General features: G+C 40.2%; 1 protein-coding gene across 1 annotated transcript in view; it reads left to right on the top strand.

Annotated features, from left to right (window-relative positions):
• Window positions 1-20,416, top strand: part of arid2 (AT rich interactive domain 2 (ARID, RFX-like)) — a 138,758-nt gene that overhangs the window by 99,144 nt on the left and 19,198 nt on the right. The window contains exons 13-15 of the mRNA XM_048607954.1: window positions 733-805; window positions 12,172-12,306; window positions 12,893-13,074. Coding sequence (XP_048463911.1) covers window positions 733-805; window positions 12,172-12,306; window positions 12,893-13,074 — 390 coding nt within the window. The remainder of the gene's footprint in view (window positions 1-732; window positions 806-12,171; window positions 12,307-12,892; window positions 13,075-20,416) is intronic.

Below are 20,416 nucleotides of genomic sequence, written 5' to 3'. Positions count from 1 at the left end.
GTGAAATGGGTTTTTGGGGATGGGTTGAGAGGAATATGCTAAGAAGAGTATATGGGGAGATGATCAGGGATGCCTTATCAAGTCAGTGTAGTCTAGGATAGAAGTGATAAGGCCACGCAAGACATTGTATAGCAACTGAAGAGTTGATGGTTGGCATAATCTTTGTCAGTGCAATTTTGTGCAGGAAACAATAAATTGAGTGAGAGTAACCAAAGGATTGTTTTTGTTTGTTTTACATACCACTACTTCTGGTTCCTGTATCTCATCTTCCTTTATTGGCCAAATGATCTCAGGAACTGAGAACTTTTATCCCACTGATCTATTATGCCACCTGCTGGTGCAGAGACTTTACATCACCTCTGAGTAATTTCAAGCTCTTATCCCAGTATTAATGGGAGGGAGCGCCACTTACTATGCAGAAGGTCACATAAGAGCATGTGGGTACATTTGAAAGTATCTACCAGCATACATACAATCAGGTAAACCCAAGTGTTTATATGCAAAGTTGTGTTTGGAGAACAGAACTTACAATGAGGATTAATTTCCCTTTGATTTCCTAGTTGGAAAGTACATGTCTAAGTTAAAAACAATTTATGTAAAACAAATATTCGAGTTATTTACCGGAAAAATAAATCTATCCAAATATCTTCACTATATATAATGGTATTCCTTCACCACCTTCCCCATTCCCACCCACCATATATCATCAATGTTTTGTTCTTGATTGCACAGCAGCAAGAGTTGGCTCAATATCGGCAACCCCACCAGGAATAGAAGTTGACAGTGAAAAGTTTGGCTGTCAATGGTAAGTATGAATGGTCAAGAAGAATGATGTATAAATAGCTATTTTAACCATTAGTGATTAGCAGCGTGTCTAAAATCTTTGTAAGCAACACAGATGAGAGATTCATAGACATGTACAGCACGGAAACAGACCCTTCCTTCGGTCTAACTCATCCATACCAACCAGATATCCCATATAAATCTGGTCCCATTTGCTAACATTTGGCTCAAATCCATATAAACCCTTCCTATTCATATACTCATCCAGATACCATTTAAATGTTGTAATTGTACCAGCCTCCCCCACTTCCTCTGGCAGCTCATTCCATACACGTACCACCCTGTGTGAAAAAGTTGCCTCTTAGGTCTCTCTTAAATCTTATCCCTCCCATCTTAAACCTATGCCCTCTCGTTTTTGACCCCCTCGCGCCCTGGGGAAAATACCTTGTCTATTTACCCTATTCGTGCCCCTCATGATTTTCCCGACCTCTCTAAGATCACCCCTCAGCCTCCAACGCTACAGGGGAAAAAATGCCCCAGACTATTCAGCCGCTCCCTATAGCTCAAATCCTCCAACCCTGGTAACATACTTGTAAATCTTTTCTGAACCCATTGAAGTTTCACAACATCCTTCCTACAGCAGGGAAGCCAGAATTGCATGCAGTATTCCAAAAGTTGCTTGATCAATGTTCTGTACAGCTGTGATATGACCTCCCAACTCCTATACTCAATGCACTGACCAATAAAGGCAAACATACCAAAAGCCGCCTTTACTGTCCTATCGACCTGCAACACCACTTTCAAGGAACGTCGAACCTGCACTCCAAGATCTCCTTGTTCAGCAACACTGCCCAGGACCTTACCATTAAGTGTACAAGTCCTGCCCTTGATTTGCCTAAACCAAAATACAGCACCTCATTTATCTAAATTAAACTTCATCTGCTACTCCTTGACCCATTGGCTCATTTGTTCAAGATCCCATTGTACTGTGAGGTATCCTTTTTTTGCTGTCTAGTACACCTCTAATTTTGGTGTCATCTTCAAACTTACTGACCACACCTCCTATGTTTACATCCAAGTCATTTATATAAATGATGAAAAGAGGTGGTCCCAGCACCGATCCTTGTGGCACACCACTGGTCATAGGCCTCCGGTCTGAAAAGCAACCCTCTATCACTGCCCTCTGTTTTCTACCTTTGAGCCAGTTCTGTGTCCAAATGGCTAGTTCTTCCTGTATTCCATGTGATCTAACCTTACTAACCAGTCTACCATGAGGAATCTTGTCGAATGCCTAACTGAAATCCATATAGACAGTGTTTTGATTTTTTTCTAACAGTTTTAGCATTTTGTGCAGGTACGATGCCCTTCAGGAAAATACAAAACGTGTAGTAGAAGTTGAAATAAATTTTTGAGTACTTTATAAATGTAATTTGTGTAACTGTTTTTATTATGAAGCTCTTTCACTGAGCCATATAATACATTACAAAAAAATTTGTCTACATTTTTGGTCATTTGAAAGTGATATGGTACAAAGATAGGTGGAGGGACAGAGTGCTGACGAAGCAGGGAGGCTGCAGAAGGATAGACTAGGAGAGTGTGCTTCATCTGCCATTTCTTTGCCCCATGTGGGAAAGTGAGAGGTTATGATCTTTGATAGGACCAATAGAGGCATGGGCTATTTTCTAAATGGGAAAAGCTTCAGAAATCTGAAGCACAAAGGGATTTTGGAGTCCTAATTCAGGATTTTCTTAAGATCATGCAGATTCAGTTGGCAGTTAGGAAGGCAAATGCAATGATGTATTGTTGAGGTTGGATAAGGCCCTGGTCAGGCTGCGTTTGAAATATTGAACAGATTTGTGCCCCATATCTAATGAAGGATGTGCTGGCATTGGAGAGGGTCCAGAGGAGGTTTACAAGAACGATTGTTATGAGGAATGGTATTCTCAACAGTAGGAGAAACTAGGAACCAAGGACACAGCCTCGGGATGACCCTTTAGAACTGAGATGAGGAGGAATTTCTTCAGCCAGAGTGATCAATCTGTGGAATGCACTACGCAGAATGCTGTGGCGGCCAAGTCATTGAATGTATTAAAGAAAGAGTTAGGTAGGTTCTTGATTAGTAAGGGGTCAGGTGTTACAGGGTGAAGGCAGGACAATGAAGTTGAGAAATTTATCAGCCATGATCAAATAGTGAGTGACTTGATGGACCGAATGGCCTAATCCTGCTCTGAATCTGATGGTTCTATGGTGTTCATAGTGGCTAAAAGCATTCTAGATTTGAAATTATTCATAAAGGAACAACAGCAGTGGGATTTGATTTTTGATAAATAAGAACTCTTTCAAAATGTCATGTCAAAAATTTGTATTTGTATTTTTGCTTTCTGTAGTGCTGTACAATTTGAGTAATCCCACTTAATGATATACTCGTATTATTTGAAGAACCCACAGTGATTATAAATTGTATGTGTACTTGTACATTTTAAAAATATATACAATCAACATAGCTTGGATTAAATATTTAAAGAGCTGTAAAGAACACATTTCAGTTTGGTGGCTTTTTGGGCCCAATATGCAATGCTTAAGAAGATCAGTCACCATTAAGGCAACTTCAGGGTTACTAAAAGCAGCTCTTGCTTTCTGAATAGATTTAAAATAAGAGAACATGTTTTGGTGGACTGAACAGCTAGTCAAACCAATATTTAGAACAAATGGAATTGAATGTTATATAGAGCATTAACAGTAAAATTGTGGGTTAGAGATCTTACCAGTACAAACTAATTTAAGACTAGATTAGTGTATGTTCTTCCATTGCTGGGACCTGAGTTGAATTCAGGACAGACTAATGGTTTGAAAGTCTTAGTCTTAGAGATAGTAAAGTTCTTTGTATGTGAATCACCTTTTAGACATGCAGCATAGTCCAAAAAATGCCCATTGTGTAGCACTGTTTTGAGACATAGAACATTACAGCGCAGTACAGGCCCTTCGGTCTTCGATGTTGCGCCGAGCTGTGAAACCAATCTGAAGCCCATCTAACCTAAACTATTCCATTATCATCCATATGTTTATCCAATGACCATTTAAATGCCCTTAAAGTTGGCGAGTCTACTACTTTTGCAGGCAGGGCATTCCACGCCCTTACTACTCTCTGAGTAAAGAACCTACCTCTGACATCTGTCCTATATCTATCACCCCTCAATTTAAAGCTGTGTCCCCTTGTGCTAGCCACCACCATCCGAGGAAAAAGGCTCCCACTGTCCACCCTATCTATTCCACTGATCATCTTGGAGGATTAGAGTTATAAGGAGAGGCTTAATAGGCTGAGGCATTTTTTTCCTTGGAGTATAGGAGGCTGAGGGGTGACCTTTCGGAGGTTTATAAAATCATGAGGAACTTAGATAAGGTGAATAGCCAAGCTCTTTTCCCCAGGGTAGGGGAGTCCAAAATGAGAGGCCATAGGTTTAAGGTGAGAGAGGAAAGATATAAAAGGGACCTGAGGGGCAACTTTTTCACACAGAGGGTGGTGCGTGTGTATGGTACAACCTGCCAGAGGAAGTGGTAGGGATGAGCACAACTACAACATATCTAAGAATTTGGGCATGTACGTGGATAGGAAAGGTTTTTGAGGGATACGGGCCAAATGCAGGCAAATGGGACTAGTTCAGTTTAGGAAACCTGGTTGGCATGGACAAGTTGGGCTGAAGGGTCTCTCTCCTGCTGCATGACTCTGACACAAATGATTTCATCATGTTGCACAATGGGAAAAGTGCAAAAACCGTTTGCAAAGATGATATTGAAACTGAGACTGTGTATGCGTCAGGAAACACTGACCAGTTTAGGGTCTTTTTCCCGAGAAAAATTTTGAATTAGTGGCGGCTAGTTGAAAGCTTCTACAAGAAATAATTGAAGTATTTGTTAAGTTGACATATAAAAGATGGTTCCACTTGATGTAGTACCAAAAATTAGAGGCCATAATGGTAAGATAGACACTATAAATCTGCTAATAATTTTAGGAGAGACTTCTTTATTCCAAGTGCTGAGAACATGGAACTTGCTATTAGATGGAATGGTTGTGATGACTTGCGTCAGTACAGTTATTGGCAAGCTAATCTGTATATACAGAAAAAGGAATTGGGAGGATACGTTGAGAGTAAGATGAAGTGAATAGAGGAATCTTGTAAGAAGCAAAGACATTGGTTTGCTTCTGTGCTATAAGTTTTATATAAATTGCTGATTTTTGCGAAAGGTTCTTGGCTAACTCTTTTATAACTGATCTTGGAAAACCTTGTTCTGTTGTTGATGCTAATTATGGGACGGGGTTCATTTTTTTTAACCTTGATTGAATTCTGGCAAATCTCAGTATTCTTTCTTCAAAAAAAAATTCCAGATTAGTGTAACTCTGTGTGTTTTCAAACATCACAGTCTATGTAAAATATTCATGCAATATTGGGCAATCAGAGATATTATACATGAGTTTTTACGCTTGGAAGCACAGGAGCATGAGTAGACCATTCAGCCCATCGAGCCTGTTCTGTCTTTCTAGATCATGATGCACCATTTACCTCAATACCATCTCTTTAGTTATCTCAAGGGATTCGTGGATAGCACGTGATTAGAAATGTAGCAATCTCTGTTTTGGATTTTTTTGATAAGAGCTTCTATGGCACTCTGGTTTATAGAATTGCAGAGGCCCCCCTCCCCCAACCACGGTCAAGGAATTACTCCTAATCTCCGTCCTGAATGACTTGCCTTTGGTTCTGTGAGTCTGTACCCTAATTGTTGACCCCACAGCCAGGGGAAGCATCCTTTCTGCAACTAAATCTATCCCTTTTAAGTTTCTGAGATCGCCTCTTATTCTTCTAAAGACCAGAAATTATAGGTCCTGTCCCCTCATAGGATGGCCCTACCATCCTCGGAATTGATCTAGTGAACTTGCACTGCTTTGACGAGTATATCCTTCCCTAGATAAGCAGACCAGAACTGCACTCACTAATCCATTTGCGGTCTCACCAGTGTTCTAAACAATTGAAGCAAGGCATCTTTGTCCTTTATAATTAAATCTTCTTGCAATAAAGGCAACAAATTGTTTGCCTTATAAATTATTTGCAGTACTTGCATGCTACCTTTCAGTGACTTACAACCAAGGGCAACTAGATTTAGATATCCACGCTTTATAACTTCTTACCATTTAAGAAATACTGTGTAACTTTGTTTCTCTTACCAAAATGGATAGTGCCACGCTTACCGCATTATACTAAAAGTGCCATGCTCTTGCCACCCATTCAGACCGGTGAAGCCTCTTTGCATTATCCTCACAACACTCACTCATTCTTTCCAAGTTTTGCATTATCTGAAAACTTGGAAATATTACACCTGTACCAATATTCACTTCGTTGATGGGGATTGTGACCAGCTGGGGCTGAAGCAGTAATCATTAGGGTACGCCAGTGGTAATAGCCTGCCAACCTGAGAATAATCCAATTATTCCTACAGTCTGCTTTCTGCCTGTTAATTAATCCTCAGTCCCTGCTAGTGTATTATCCCAATCCCGAAGTGCTTTAATTGTCTTAGATAACCTCCCAAGTCATAATGTCCTCAACATTAACTGTTTTTCTCTCCACAGATGCTACTAGACCTGCTGAGTATTTCCAACTTTTGTTTCTGATGTAGAATTCCTGCATCTGCAGTATTTTACTTTATGCTATCCTATGATTGCATTGTTTAACTCAGGGATACAGTAGCATACTGGCTACATTCCTGAACTAAGAACATAAATATGTGCTCGTTAGAGAACTTGAAATCAATTTTTAACATTTGGCAATGAAAAGTGGGTGTTGATACAAGTGACCGTGACACTGTTTCAGACAATGACAACATTCATTTGCCTATGATCTGTAGGCAGGCATTTTCTGTAGAAGGAAAACCAATAGAGCGATATTTGCAGCACTGACGGAAAGGGCAAAAGTGCCAAAGAGCAAGATACTGGGAAACTATCAAATCCAATGATGGATCCAAATTCGTTCTGAGGAAGGGTCACCGGACCCAAAATGTTAACTCTGATTTTCTCTTCACAGATGCTGCCAGACCTGCTGAGCTTTTCCAGCAACTTTGTTTTTGTTCCTGATTCACAGCATCCGCAATTCTTTTGTTTTTTGACTAATTACAAATACTTTACAAGTGGACTAATTCCTCAAAAAAGCAGCCTGCAAAATAGAGAAGATGTGAGGAAAACCTTTTTCACCCAGAGGGTGGTGGAAATCTGGAACACACTGCCTGGAAGGATGATAGAGGCAAAAAATCAAAACATTTAAGAAGTATTTTGATGTGCACTTGCGATGATAAGGCATTTAAGGCTATTTGCCAAGTGCTGGAAAATGGTATCAGAAAAGTAAGATTTTTTTTTTGACCATTGTGAATGCGATGGTCTGATGGGCTTTCTTCTGTTCTGTATAACTCAATGACTTTGGCTCTAAATTAACTTCAAAGAGAACATGATTAAAATCCAGGATGAGGCCACAGGACATGTGGAGGAAGCGTTCAGCATAGCCTTTGGTTAATTTGCTGTGTGTAGTGCTGAAATATACAATTCCACCATGCAATAAGATGGTATGCTATTTGTTAATGGATCACCTATTATTTTTGCTCTAAAGTATGCAAAAAGTACCATGCAATGACCAGATCTAACAAGTGAGTCTAACCACTTCTCTAAAACATTTGACTTAGTCAGCACAATTCCTCACAAAGATGATTAATCTCCATTTGTTGTTTCAACTAACATTTGATTGTAATTGATCTTGATTGTTGACAGTAGGCTAAGATATGTATTGGAATAAGTGCTGACTAAGTATGCATTTTTTTTTAAATGTCTGAAAGAACTGCAGATGCTATAAATCAGAAACAAAAACAAATTGCTTGAAAAACTCAGCAGGCCTGACAGCATCTGTGAAGAGAAAGCAGAGTCAATGTTTCAGGTCCAGTGGTCCTCCTTCAGAACTGTATCTTTTCTTAATACATTCACAGGATTTAGGTGTCACTGGCTAGACCAGCATTTATTACCCATCCCTAATTGCCCAGTTAAGTGTCAACCACATAGGTAGACTTATACAATAAATGCTAAGGTCCTGAGAAATGTTGTGGAGCAGAGGGACCTAGGAGTAAAAGTAAATAGTTTGTTGAAAGTAGCATCACAGGTGGACAGGGTGGTGAAGAAGGCATTTAGCATGCTGGCTTCATCATTTGAAGTATTGAGTATAGGAATTGGTATGTTATGTTACAGTTGTATAAGTTGTTGGTGAGGCCACACTTGGAATATTATGTACAGTTTTGGTCCCCCTGTTACAGGAAAGACATAGTTAAACTGGAAAATTTGCTAAGAAGATTTTCGAGGATGTTGCCAAGACTAGTAGGCCTGAGTTATAGGGAGAAGTTAGCCAAGATAGGACTTTATTCCTTGGAATGTGGGAGAATGAGGGGTGACCTTATTGAGGTGTATAAAATCATGAGGGGCGTAGATAGGATGAATGCATGTAGTCTCTTTCTCAGGGATGGGGAATTGAAAACTAGAGAGCATAGGTTTAAGGTGAGAAGGGAAAGATTTTAAGAACAACCTGAGGGGCAACTTCTTCATGCAGAGAATGGTGCATACTTGGAATGGACTGCCAGAGAAAGTGGTTGAGGCAGATACAATAGCAGCATGCAAAAAACATTTGGATAGGTACATGGATGGGAAGGGTTTAGATGGATATGGACCAAATGCAGGCAATTGGAACTAGCTGAGTGGGCACCATGGTCAGCATGGACCAGTTCGGGCCAAACAGCCTGTTTCCATGCTGTATTGCTCTATGACACATTGTTGTGCGTCTGGAATCGCATGGGCCAGACCAGGTAAGGATTCCTTCCCTAAAGGGCATGAGTGAACCAGCTGGGTTTCATGGTCACCATTGGAATCCTAATTCCAGATACTTAAATTTGAATTCAAATTTCACCATTTGCCATGGCAGGATTTGAACTCAAGTCCCAGAACTTTACCAGGATCTCTGGTTTAATCGTCTCACGATACTAACACTAGGCCGTCACCTCCCATTGTCCATATCTGTAATGCTGCATAACTTTTCATAGTCCTCAACAGATGAATAGTTTAAAAAAAAATCTTTTCAAGAAGAGGATAAAATATGACGAGATATTATTAATGGAGATGTTAGAATTCAAAAAGAAGGTATTAAAAATACTAGCATAAAGACACTTTACCTGAATGCTCATAGCATTTGAAACAAGGTGGATGAGTTAATGGCACAAATCATCACCAATGAGTATGATTTAGTAGCCATTATAGAGACGTGGTTGCAGGATGGTCACGACCGGGAACTAAACATTCAGAAGTATCAGACTATTCAGAAGGACAGACAGGAAGGTAAGGGAGGTGGTGTAGCTCTAAAATGTAAGGATGACATCAGGATGGCAGTGAGAGATGATGTAGGTTCTATGGCGAATAAGGTTGAATCCATTTGAATAGAAATTAGAAATTCTGAGAAGAAAATGTCACTGATAGACATAATCTATAGGCCACCAAATAATAACATCACGTTGGGGTGGGCAATAAACAAAGAAATAACTAATGCCTGTAAAAATGGTACAGCAGTTATCTTGGGGGATTTTAATCTACATGGCAATTGGTTGAACCAGATCGGTCAAGGCAGCCTTGAAAAGGAGTTAATTGAATGTATCCGAAATTAGTTTTCCTTGAACAGTATGTAATGGAACCGATGAGGGAGCAAGCTATCCTAGATCTGGTCCTGTGTAATGAGACAGGAATAATCAATGATCTCATAGTTAGGGATCCGCTTGGAAGGAGCAATCACAGTATGGTTGAATTTAGAATACAGATTGAAAGTAAGAAGATAAAATCCAATACCAGGATCCTGTGCCTAAACAAAGGAGCTTATAATAGGATGAGGACTTCGAAAGCAACTTTTCAAAGTGCTCAGCAAAAGTATAAAGCAGTGAAAAGTAAGCACTGGAGAAAAAGAGGTAATCAGCCATGGATGTCTGAGGAAATAAGGGAGGCTATCAAATTGAAAAATAAGGCATTCAAAATTGCAAAGACCAGTGGGAAACTAGAAGTTTGGGAAAACTTTTAAGTTCAACAGAAAGCCACAAAAAATGCTATAAAGAAAAGTAAGATAGATTATGAGAGCAAACTAGCTCAGAATATAGACAGATGGCAAAAGTTTCAACAAATATATAAAATGAAAAGGAGTGGCTAACATAAACGTTCCTCCTTTAGAGGATAAGAAAGGGATTCAATAACGGGAAATGAGGAAATAGCCGAGGCGTTGAACAGGTATTTTGTGTCGGTCTTCACAGTGAGGACACAAATAACATGTCAGTAATTGATGACAAGGAGACTATGGTAAGTGAGGACCTAGAGACAACCATTATCCCAAAGAGGTAGTGTTGGGCAAGCTAACGGAGCTAAAGGTAGGCAAGTCTCCTGGTCTTGTTGGAATGCATCTCAGGCTACTAAAAGAGATGGCGGGAGAAAAAGCAAATGCACTCGTGGTAATTTTCCAAAATTCACTGGACTCTGGGGCAGTTCCAGCAGATTGGAAAACAGCTAATGTTACACTGCTATTTAAAAAAGGAGGTAGACAAAAGATGGGGAATTATAGGCCAGTTAGCTTAACCTCTGTAGTGGGGAAAATGCTTGAATCTGTCATCAAGGAAAAAATAGCAAAACATCTTGATAGAAATTGTCCCATCGGGCAGATGGAACATGGGTTCATGAGGGGCAGGTCATGTTTAACTAATTTACTGGAATTCTATGAAGACATTACGAGCGTGGTGGACAATGGCGACCCAGTAGATGTGGTGTATCGAGATTTCCAAAAGGCATTCGACAAGGTGCCGCACAAAAGGCTGCTGCATAAGGTATAGGAGCATGGCATGACAGGCAGTGTATTGGCATGGATAGAGGATTGTTTAACTAACAGGAAGCAGAGTGGGGATAAATGAGTGCTTTTCTGATTGGCGATTAGTGACTAGTGGTGTGCCCCAGTGATCAGTGTTGGGACTGCAATTGTTTACAACTTACTTAGATGATTTGGAGTTGGGGACCACGTGTAGTGTGTCAAAGTTTGCGAATTACACTAAGATGAGTGATAGAGCAAAGTGTGCAGAGGAAAGTTTGCAGAGAGATATCGATAGTTTAAGTGAGTGGACAAAGGTCTGGCAGATGGAGTACAATGTAGATAAATGTGAAGTCATCCATTTTGGTTGGAATAACAGTAAAAAGGACTATTATTAGAACAGTAAAATATCGCAGCATGGTGCTGTGCAGCAGCACGTGGATGTCGTTGTGCATGAATCGCAGAAGGTTGGTTTGCAGGTGTAACAGTTAATTAAGAAGGCAAATGGAATTTTGCCCTTCATTGCTGGAGGGATTGAGTTTAAAAGCAGGGAAGTTGTGTTCCAGCTGTATATGGTGCTGGTGAGGCCACACCTAGAGTATTGTGTGCAGTTTTGGTCTTACTTGAGAAAGGATGTACTGGCACTGGAGGGGGTGCAGAGGAGATTCACTGGGTTGATTCTGGAGTTGAGAGGATTGGCTTATGAGGAGAGACTGAGTAGACTGGGATTATATTTATTGGAACTTAGAAGAATGAGGGGGAATCTTAGAGAAACATATAAAGTTATGAAGGGAATAGATAATATAGAAGCAAGGAGGATGTTTCCACTGACAGGTGAAACTAGAACTGGGGGGCATAGCCTCAAAATTAGGGGCAGCAGATTTATGACTGAGTTGAGGAAAAACTTCTTCTCCCAAAGGATTTTGAATCTGTGGAATTCCCTTCCCAGTGAAGTAGTTGAGGCTTCTGCATTGAATGTTTTTTGAAGCTAAGATAATTTTTTTGAACAGTAAAAGAATTAAGGGTTATAGTGAGAGAGTGGGTAAGTGGAACTGAGGCCACAAAAAGATCAGCCATGATCTTATTGAATGGTGAGGTGGGCTCAAAGGGCCCGATGGCCTACTCGTGTTCCTGGTTCTTATGTTCTTGACATACTAACTTTTAACAGTGAATTTTGTAGCCTACTCAAATACTGAAACCATGTTTTCTGGTTTCTTGAATGGAATTTAGAAAATAGCTACAAAATTTAATTGATAGATCATGTTTTTGTTGCAACTTTCCCAAAGTTATGGAGCTGAAATGAAGTGGTTTCTTTTACCATGTAACTCTGGTAAAACGGGATTCTATACTAATGAAATCACGCAAGTTGAAGTAATTATTATTAGAATTCTGATTTTAAGAATTCTGTTCACTTGCAGAAAAATGTACTTTGATAATTCAACTTTATAAATTTCCTCTTCTGAAATTTGGTGTCTTGTTTATTCAGGTTAAACGCACATTTTGAGACATCCTTGGAAGGCTCAATTTCACGACTCGATCTTTACTCTGAATATCTTGCTGTGTGCAGTAAATTAGCTAGGGGTGGAATTCTAACATCAACAGGATTTAACAAATGTCTGAGGTAAGTTGAACTAATTCAAGAAAGAAAAATCTATTTCCCATCAAGCAACCCCATCCTCACTACTATCATTGACCTATTTTAAGGACTGAGTATTTTTTTGGTGGAGTGGAGGTGATATGGAATGAAGACCCTTAAATAACTCGTGAACGGCAGCAAAATGTTCACATTGTTGGTGACACTCATCCTAAGAATATTAACTACATCTTTTGTAAGACTTGTTCTTGCCATTTTTCAATTGATTCTCTGACTTGGTTTCTGTGAGACCCAATTCTAACAAGATCTTGTCAGCATTAGGAAGACAATCTCTGACATTTCTGTTTTTCCTGTGGTGAAATGTAGCCTCTGCTTGTCACTGTTGAGCTTATGTCTAAACCCTGCCCGCCCCTTGCTGTAGTTGTCTGAATTAGGTATTAATGCTTCTCTGTAAAAAATGAATTTGGAAGAAATCTGTCACAGTATCCCAAAATAGTCCATTCTGAATTTGTAAAGCAACAGTTGCATTGTTCAACCTGAATAGCTTTCAGCTAAAATACTGAATTGGTTGCTTACAAAACTTGACATGTTTTCTTTTTTTTTTGTTTGCAAGGACTCTGTTTCCAACCTATACAGTAAGACGAATTGAAGATCCCAATAATAGCGGGCAAGCACAAATACACATAGTAGGTATCCAAAGAAGGGCTACACCACTTCCCATGCAGTCACACTACCAGCAATCACCAACAGTTCCCTCCGTTATGGCAGAGATAACACGGAATACATCTCCCTCAGGTAAGTTGCTTATTAATGAATCTAAATGTGTTAACCTATCAGATCAATGAGAAAAATCCCACACTTGGGCATTCCTGCAGCAATTTTGAATAAATAAATAATGCCAAAGAAATTATGGAACTAAGAGTTGGTGAATCCTCTGGATCTGATGACCAAGGGATTAAACATGTCTGCAGACTCTCCAGTGCAAAGAGAGAGTTGGAGCATTGATTTTGATCTTTCAGAATTCCTTAGATTTAAAGATAGGTCCATTGGATTGGAATTTAGTACATTGAACTCTGCTTTTCAATACAAAAGGAGGGAAGCCTTGGATATATCCCACTTATGGGACTATGTTCTCTTTTTTGGTCATCTTACCCAAGAAAGATGTACTTGCCTTGAAGGGAGTCACTGCACTGGTTTCTTGTGTGATGGCCTTATCCTCTAGGGAGAGATTGAATAGACTGTGGGGAATACGAGAGGTCATCTCATTGGGTCTCAACGCTGAAGAGGAATGGGCGAGGTGAGGACTTTGTGACTGGGAGCAGAGTCCAAGGTGACAGTAAGCTTTTAAAGTAAGTTTATATTTATTATGACTGTATTGAATGTAGATATGTTAATATTGATAAGGGACAACCAGTAGACATGGTGCATTTGGATTTTCATCAGGCTTTTGGTAAGATCTCTCAAAACGTGAGGCAAAGTTAAGGCGCATGAGATGGGGGGGCAATACCTTGGCATGGATTGAGAATTAGTTGACAGACGGAACAGAGTGTAAATAAATGGGTCATTTTCCAAGTGGCAAGCAGTGACTTGAGGTACCACAAGGATCAGTGCTTGGGCACCTGTTATTCACGGTATATGTAAATAGGCTCAATGAGGGAGCCAGTTACAACATTTCCAAGCTTGGTGATGACACAAGACTGGGTGAGATTCTGAGTTGTGAGGAGGATGCAAGGAGCCTTCAAGGTGTCGTAAAAAAGTTGAATGAGTGGACAAACGTAGAGGCAATACAGTGTCGCTAAATGTGAAATTACTTCAATGTGAAAAACAGGAAGGAAGAGTATTATTTAATGGCGATATATTAGCAAGTGTATAAAGAGGCTTGCGTGTCCTTGTACGTCAGTGAAAGCAAGTAAACAGGTAGGTGCAACAAACAATTAGGAAGGTAAATAGTATATTGGCTTTCATTTCAAGAGGATTTCAGTTCAGAAGTGAGGATGTCTTACTGCAGTTATGCAGGGTCTTGGTGAGACCACACCTGGAGTATTGTGTGCAGTTTTAGTCTCCCTACCTAAGAGAGGATTTTTTTTTTTTTTCCTTTATTCATTCATGGGATGAGGGCGTCACTGGCTAGGCATTTATTACTCATCCCTAATTGCCCAGAGGGCAGTTCAGAGTCAACCACATTGCTGTGGATCTGGAGTCACATGTAGACCAGACCATGTAAGATGGCAGTTTTCTTCCCTAAAGGACATTAGTGAACCAGATGGGTTTTTCCAACAATTGGCAATGGATTTATGGTCATCATTAGACTCTTAATTCCAGATATTTATTGAAATCAAATTTCACCATTTGCCTTGGTGGGATTCGAACCCCGGTCCCCAGAGCATTATCTGGTCTCTGGATTAACAGTCCAGCAATAATACCACTAGGCCATCACCTCCCCACTGATATGCATGCAATAGAGGCGGTGCAGCAAAGCTTCGCTGGGTCGATACCAGGGATGGCAAGACTTTCCTTTTGAGGAGAGAATGGTTTAACTAGGCCTACGTTCTCTAGAAGGATGAGAGGGAAGCTGTTTCAATCTAGCAATTGATGTTGGGTAGACGAGATGAAGGGAGGATGTTTTGCCTGGTTGGGGATCCTTGAACAAGGGGATGCCAACTCAGGATACAGGGTTGACCCTTTAGGACTGAGATGACGAAACATCTGTTCACTCAGAGGGCAGGGAACCTGTGGAATTCTCTTATCTCTGAAGGCTGTGGATGTTAAGTCACTGAATATATTCAAGAAATTTTTTTTAGGTTTTAAAGGCATCAAGAGGTAGGGGGAGAAAACCAGAATATGGCATTGAGATTGAAAATCAGCTGCGATCATATTAAAAATTGGAGCAGACTTGAAGGGTTGAATGGCCTAATCCTGCTTCTCGTTTCTATGAATCTGGGATGGCAGGTCAGCGTGCTCAAGTGGAATGCGCATTGGACATGCATGTGACCCAGACAAAGTATTCTGGAGGAAATATGACAGGTGACATAATCTTGAGCTCTGGATTTTGGAACTTGATCAACAGCTGGAGTTACTGTTGTACACCTGCACTACAGATGACTGCATATAAAGAAAGGTGGCCACACTGCACGACACCAGGTTACGGTCCAACAGGTTTATTTGAAATCACAAGCTTTCGGAGCACAACCCCTTTGTCAGGTGCACTGCAGATTAGAAGTATACATGCAGAGAGGGCATGAATGACTACCCAGCGGTCTAATAAAATCAGGTTTGTTGTACAAGGCAAATTGGAGCAAATTGGACCTGCACAAGCTGGGGTGGATTATGTTTCAGCAGGACTGGGACTGATGCCCTCGCAGGGAAATTTACTGGTCCTGTTGGGGTTGGTTTAAACTAGCTTGTCAAGGGGATGGGAACCTGAGGGGTAACTCAAATTGGAAGGGAGTTATGCTGGCAACGCAAAGTAGGAAAGCTGCGAGAGAAACTAGAAGACAGGAGAAACAAAACTAGACATCAAGAGTGCCTAAAGGAGAAATGATGTCAAAAAGATAAAATTAAGGACACTCTACCCGAATGCGCACACCACTTGTAATAAGGTCAATGATTTAAAGGTACGAATAGAGGTAAATGGCTTTGAAATGATTACCATGACAGAAATATCACTGCTTGGTGACCAGGACTGGAAACTAAATATTCAAAGATATTCGATGTTTAGGAAGGACAGATGAAAAGGAAAAGGAGGTGAAATTGTGCTGGTAATGAGATGAGATCAGTACATTAATAAAGGAGGATCTCAGAATGGAAGAAAAATGTGGAATCTGTTTGGTTGGAGCTAAGAAGCAGCAAGGGGCAGCATTTGTTATTGCCACCAAGTAATAAGCCACCAAATGATAGTGGTAATATGGAGAATTCTGAGGAAGGGTCACCAGACCCAAAACGTTAACACTCTGATTTTTTTTTTTCTTCACAGATGCTGCTAGACCTGCTGAGCTTTTCAAGCAAATTCTGTTTTGTTGTGGTAGTATGGAGCCTGGGATAAATTGGGATTTGAGAAGCTTGTAGCCTGTGCAGCACAGTAATCATGAGTGTCTCCAATCTGTACCTAGACTGAAGGATGAGTTTCCAGGGTGTCTATGGAATGGTGTTCTATCGCAGCATTTTGAAGAACTGATTAGAGGACCATGCTATCTTGGATCTAGTATTATGTAAAGAGAAAAGTCTAATTAATAATCTCATAAAAGTACCTTTTGGGATGAATGTCTACAATATGATAGAATTTTACATTGTTTGAAAATGAGCTGGTTCAATTTGAAACAAGGGTGTTAAATGTGAATAAGGGAAATAACGAAAGCAAGTTGGCTGAGGTGGATTTGGAAGATATATTAAAAGGCATGATTGTACACAGACAATGGCTGGTCTTTAAAGTACTATTACCTGACTTGTAGCAACCATACATTCTGTCAAGTTGCAAAATTTCTTAAAAGGTCAGTCAACCAGGATTAACAGAGGATGTTGAAGGACTATATAAGATTTTGAAGAAAAGACTTGTAGAGCAGCTAAAAATAGTAATAAGTCTGAGGGTTGGGAAGATTATAGAATACAACAAAGAAGAGCCAAGAGACTGATAAGGAAAGGAAGAATTGAATGCCAATACAATCTAGCAAAAAATCTAAAAAGGGACTGTAAATGCTTTTATAGGTACACTTGAAGGAGATATTTGGCTAAGGCAGGTGTGGTTCCCTTAAAAGCATAGTCAGGAGAATTTATAATGGAGAATAGAGAAATAAGAGAGAAGCTAAACAACCACTTTGTGTATGTTTTCACTGAGAAAGATGCAAGAAATCTCCCAGAGTTAGAGTTGCAAGTGACTGAGGAGAATAATGAGCTGAAGGAAATCCATCTTGCTAAGAAAGATGTACAGGAGAAGTTAATGGGGCTGCAAGTTGATACTTTCCCAGGATCTGAGAGTCTACATTCTAGAGTGTTGAAGTATGTCTTTAGAGATGGTTAATGCATTGATAATCATCAATCAAAATCTCATCAATTCTAGAATGATTCTTGCAGACTGGAAGCTTGTAAATATCACCCCACTATGTAAGAAAGGAGCCGGGGCCGAAGAAAGGGAACTACAGATCTGTCAACTGTACATAAGTAACAAAGAAAATGCTAGAATTTCACATAAAGGATATGATAAATGGATATTTGGATAAAAATGATCTGACTGGCTTTGCTCGGATTTGTGAATGGAAAATCGTGTTTGACAACTTGTTGGCAATTATTGAGGATGTGACTAACAAAATTGATAGAGTGAATGGATATAATATACTTGCATTTTCTTAAGGTTTTTTGATCAGGTTCCCTATAGGAAGTTGGTTAGCAAAATTACTGCACGTGGTAGAGAAAGTGGTGGACTAAGGCTTGGTTAGCAGACAGAAAGCAGAATAGGAATAAATGGGTCTTATCATGTAGGTAGGTTATAAATAGTCGGGTATTGCACAAATCAGTACTTGGGTCCCAGCTGTTGACAATATTCATTAATGCTTTGGATGTGGGACCAAATGTAATATTTCAAGATTGCAGATGATGCAAAGCCAAGCAGGAATGTGAGATAAGGACGATCTAAGATGTGATATAATGTAGGAAAATGTGAGGTTATCCACTTTGATAGGAAGAAAAAATGTACAAAGTATTTGTTAAATGGTGAGCGGTTAGAGAGTGTAGATATGCAATAGGACTGAGTTGTCCTTGTCAATAAGATCCTGAAGGCTGACAGGCTGCTCCAGCATGCTATTAAGAAGGATGATGGAACAATAGTCTTTATTGCAAGAGGATTTGAGTACAGGAGTACTGAGGTTGTTTTTATTGTATAGGAATTTAGTTAGATTGCAGTTTTAGTGTCCCTATCTCAGGAAAGACATTATTGCCATGGTGGAGTATAACAATCAGACTTGTTCCCAGAATGGCAGAACTAACCTATGAAGAGAGATTGGGCATGAGAAAGTTGATTTTTTCTTTCAATTCTCTCCTTTAGTGTGAAAATCTTGAGACAAGATGATGGATTCACAAAGCCATCCTCTGATATGTCACCCAAATTTCTGGGCTCCATGTATGAATTTTAACAGGCTTTTATACTGTGTATAACATCACATCCAAGCATGATTCTTGCCTTACTTTAATGTGTGAATTTCCAAGGGATCTTCACTGGATTGTGAACAGAGATGGGAAAGATGGCTGCATTTTTGAAAATCCCTTCTTAAAGCTAGACATAGTGGTATTTAGAGCATACCTATCATGTAAACCTGAAAAAAATTAGAGTTCTTGAGAAGCTGAGTATTCTGTTGCAGTCAAACTCATATTGGACCCATGGGATGGATTTGCTTTCAAGAGCCATGTTGTCTATATATGATAAAGCATTGAGCCATCTGCAGATTTTCAGACATCATTTTCTCAATTTATTTCCCTTGAAGTTCCCTTTAGTGAACTGTTGTGAGGGATATACAACACCGTTTTCCTGGGCCGCCTCCAGTGCCACAATGACACCACCCGCAAACTGGAGGAGCAGCACCTCCTATTCCACCTCGGAAGCCTACAACCCAATGGCCACAACTTGGATTTTACCAGTTTCAAAATCTCCCCACCCCCGGCCTCATCTCCACCTCCTTGACCCGACACGACCTGTCCATTTTGTCTCCCACTTACGGGGAGGCAATGGCCTAATGGTATTATCACTGGACTGTTATTCCAGAGACCCAGGTTGGAATCCCACCATGGCAGACGATGGAATTTGAATTCAGTAAATATCTGGAATCAAGAATCTAATGATGACCGTGAATCCATTGTCGATTGTTGGAAAAACCCATCTGGTTTACTAATGTCTTTTAGGGAAGGAAACTGCCATCCTTATCTGGTCTAGCCTACGTGTGACTCCAGGCCCACAGCAATGTGGATGACTCTTAACTGCCCTTTGGGCAATTAGGGATGGGCAATAAATGCCACCTAGCCAGCAACACCCTCATCCCATGAATGAATAAAGGACCTATGCACCACTCCCTCCTCAGTGACCAATCCTGACCACTGCCTACATGCACTCACCTATCACCAGTCCCACCCCTCCTCTCTCTATTTCTGAGCTTCCCTCCCCCTCCCCATTTCTGAAGAAGGGTCCGAAACGTCAGCTTTCCTGTTCCTTTGCTGCCTGGCCTACTGTGTTCCTCCAGCTCCACACTTATCTTTAACCAATAATACCTGCCTTTCAAAATAAACTGGTTGCCCAGTTTGTGTTTCAGGTGAAAATACTTTCACCAGCTAAAATCCTTGAACAGTTTTAGAGTGTGCCAGTGCCTGGACTCTGGAGTCATAGATTCTGCTTGAGGATGAACGCCTGGAACAAGTAAACCGCAGCAGCCACCTTCATTGGAACATCCAGAAGATGTAGTTAATTATAGTGCAAAATTCTGCACATGTTCTTTGTATGTCTACTTACTAAAAACATTTTACATCAGTCTGTTTATGTATTAAGTCTACAAACTCTCTGCAGATTTTCTTAATGGAACAAGCTAATTTCTGAGGTTGTATTGTCCTGTACAGGATTCATTGCAGCAAATCTTTCAAGTTTCTTTTTGACCGATGTGTTGTTCCAAAGGTTCAGACACTCTTGTCAATACAGTGAATCCTTAGGGGATTGGGAGTGGAGTGTGTTGGGGTGTGAGTGGAAAGTAATGTGTATTTATTGCTGAGTGGATCTGCTTGTAAGTTTTTTTTAAGAAAATCCATTGATAACATAGAGATTCCATGTTCATGAAAAAATAAGTAATATGTTTGATTTTGCAGCTATCCTAAGATGTTAACAAGATAATGTTTTATGGCATCAGGAATTCTTGTTTAATATAGTTATCTAATTCCATCATAACTAGACCTTATTGAAAGTGCTGATAAATAAATCTATAGTCATGTCTAATAGTTAGCGGGGTGTAGAGCTGGATGAACACAGCAGGCCAAGCACCATCATAGGAGCAAGAAGGCTGACGTTTCGGGCCTAGACCCTTCGTCGGGGAAGGGGGATCTGAAATAAATAGGGAGAGCGGGGGAGGCGGGAAGATGGGTGGAGAGGAAACAGACAGGTCAAAGAGGCGGG

This window comes from Rhincodon typus, chromosome 18 (genome assembly GCF_021869965.1).
Source record: "Rhincodon typus isolate 14 chromosome 18, sRhiTyp1.1, whole genome shotgun sequence".
Taxonomy (NCBI): domain Eukaryota; kingdom Metazoa; phylum Chordata; class Chondrichthyes; order Orectolobiformes; family Rhincodontidae; genus Rhincodon; species Rhincodon typus.
This window is presented reverse-complemented; position numbering and strand designations above follow the sequence as displayed.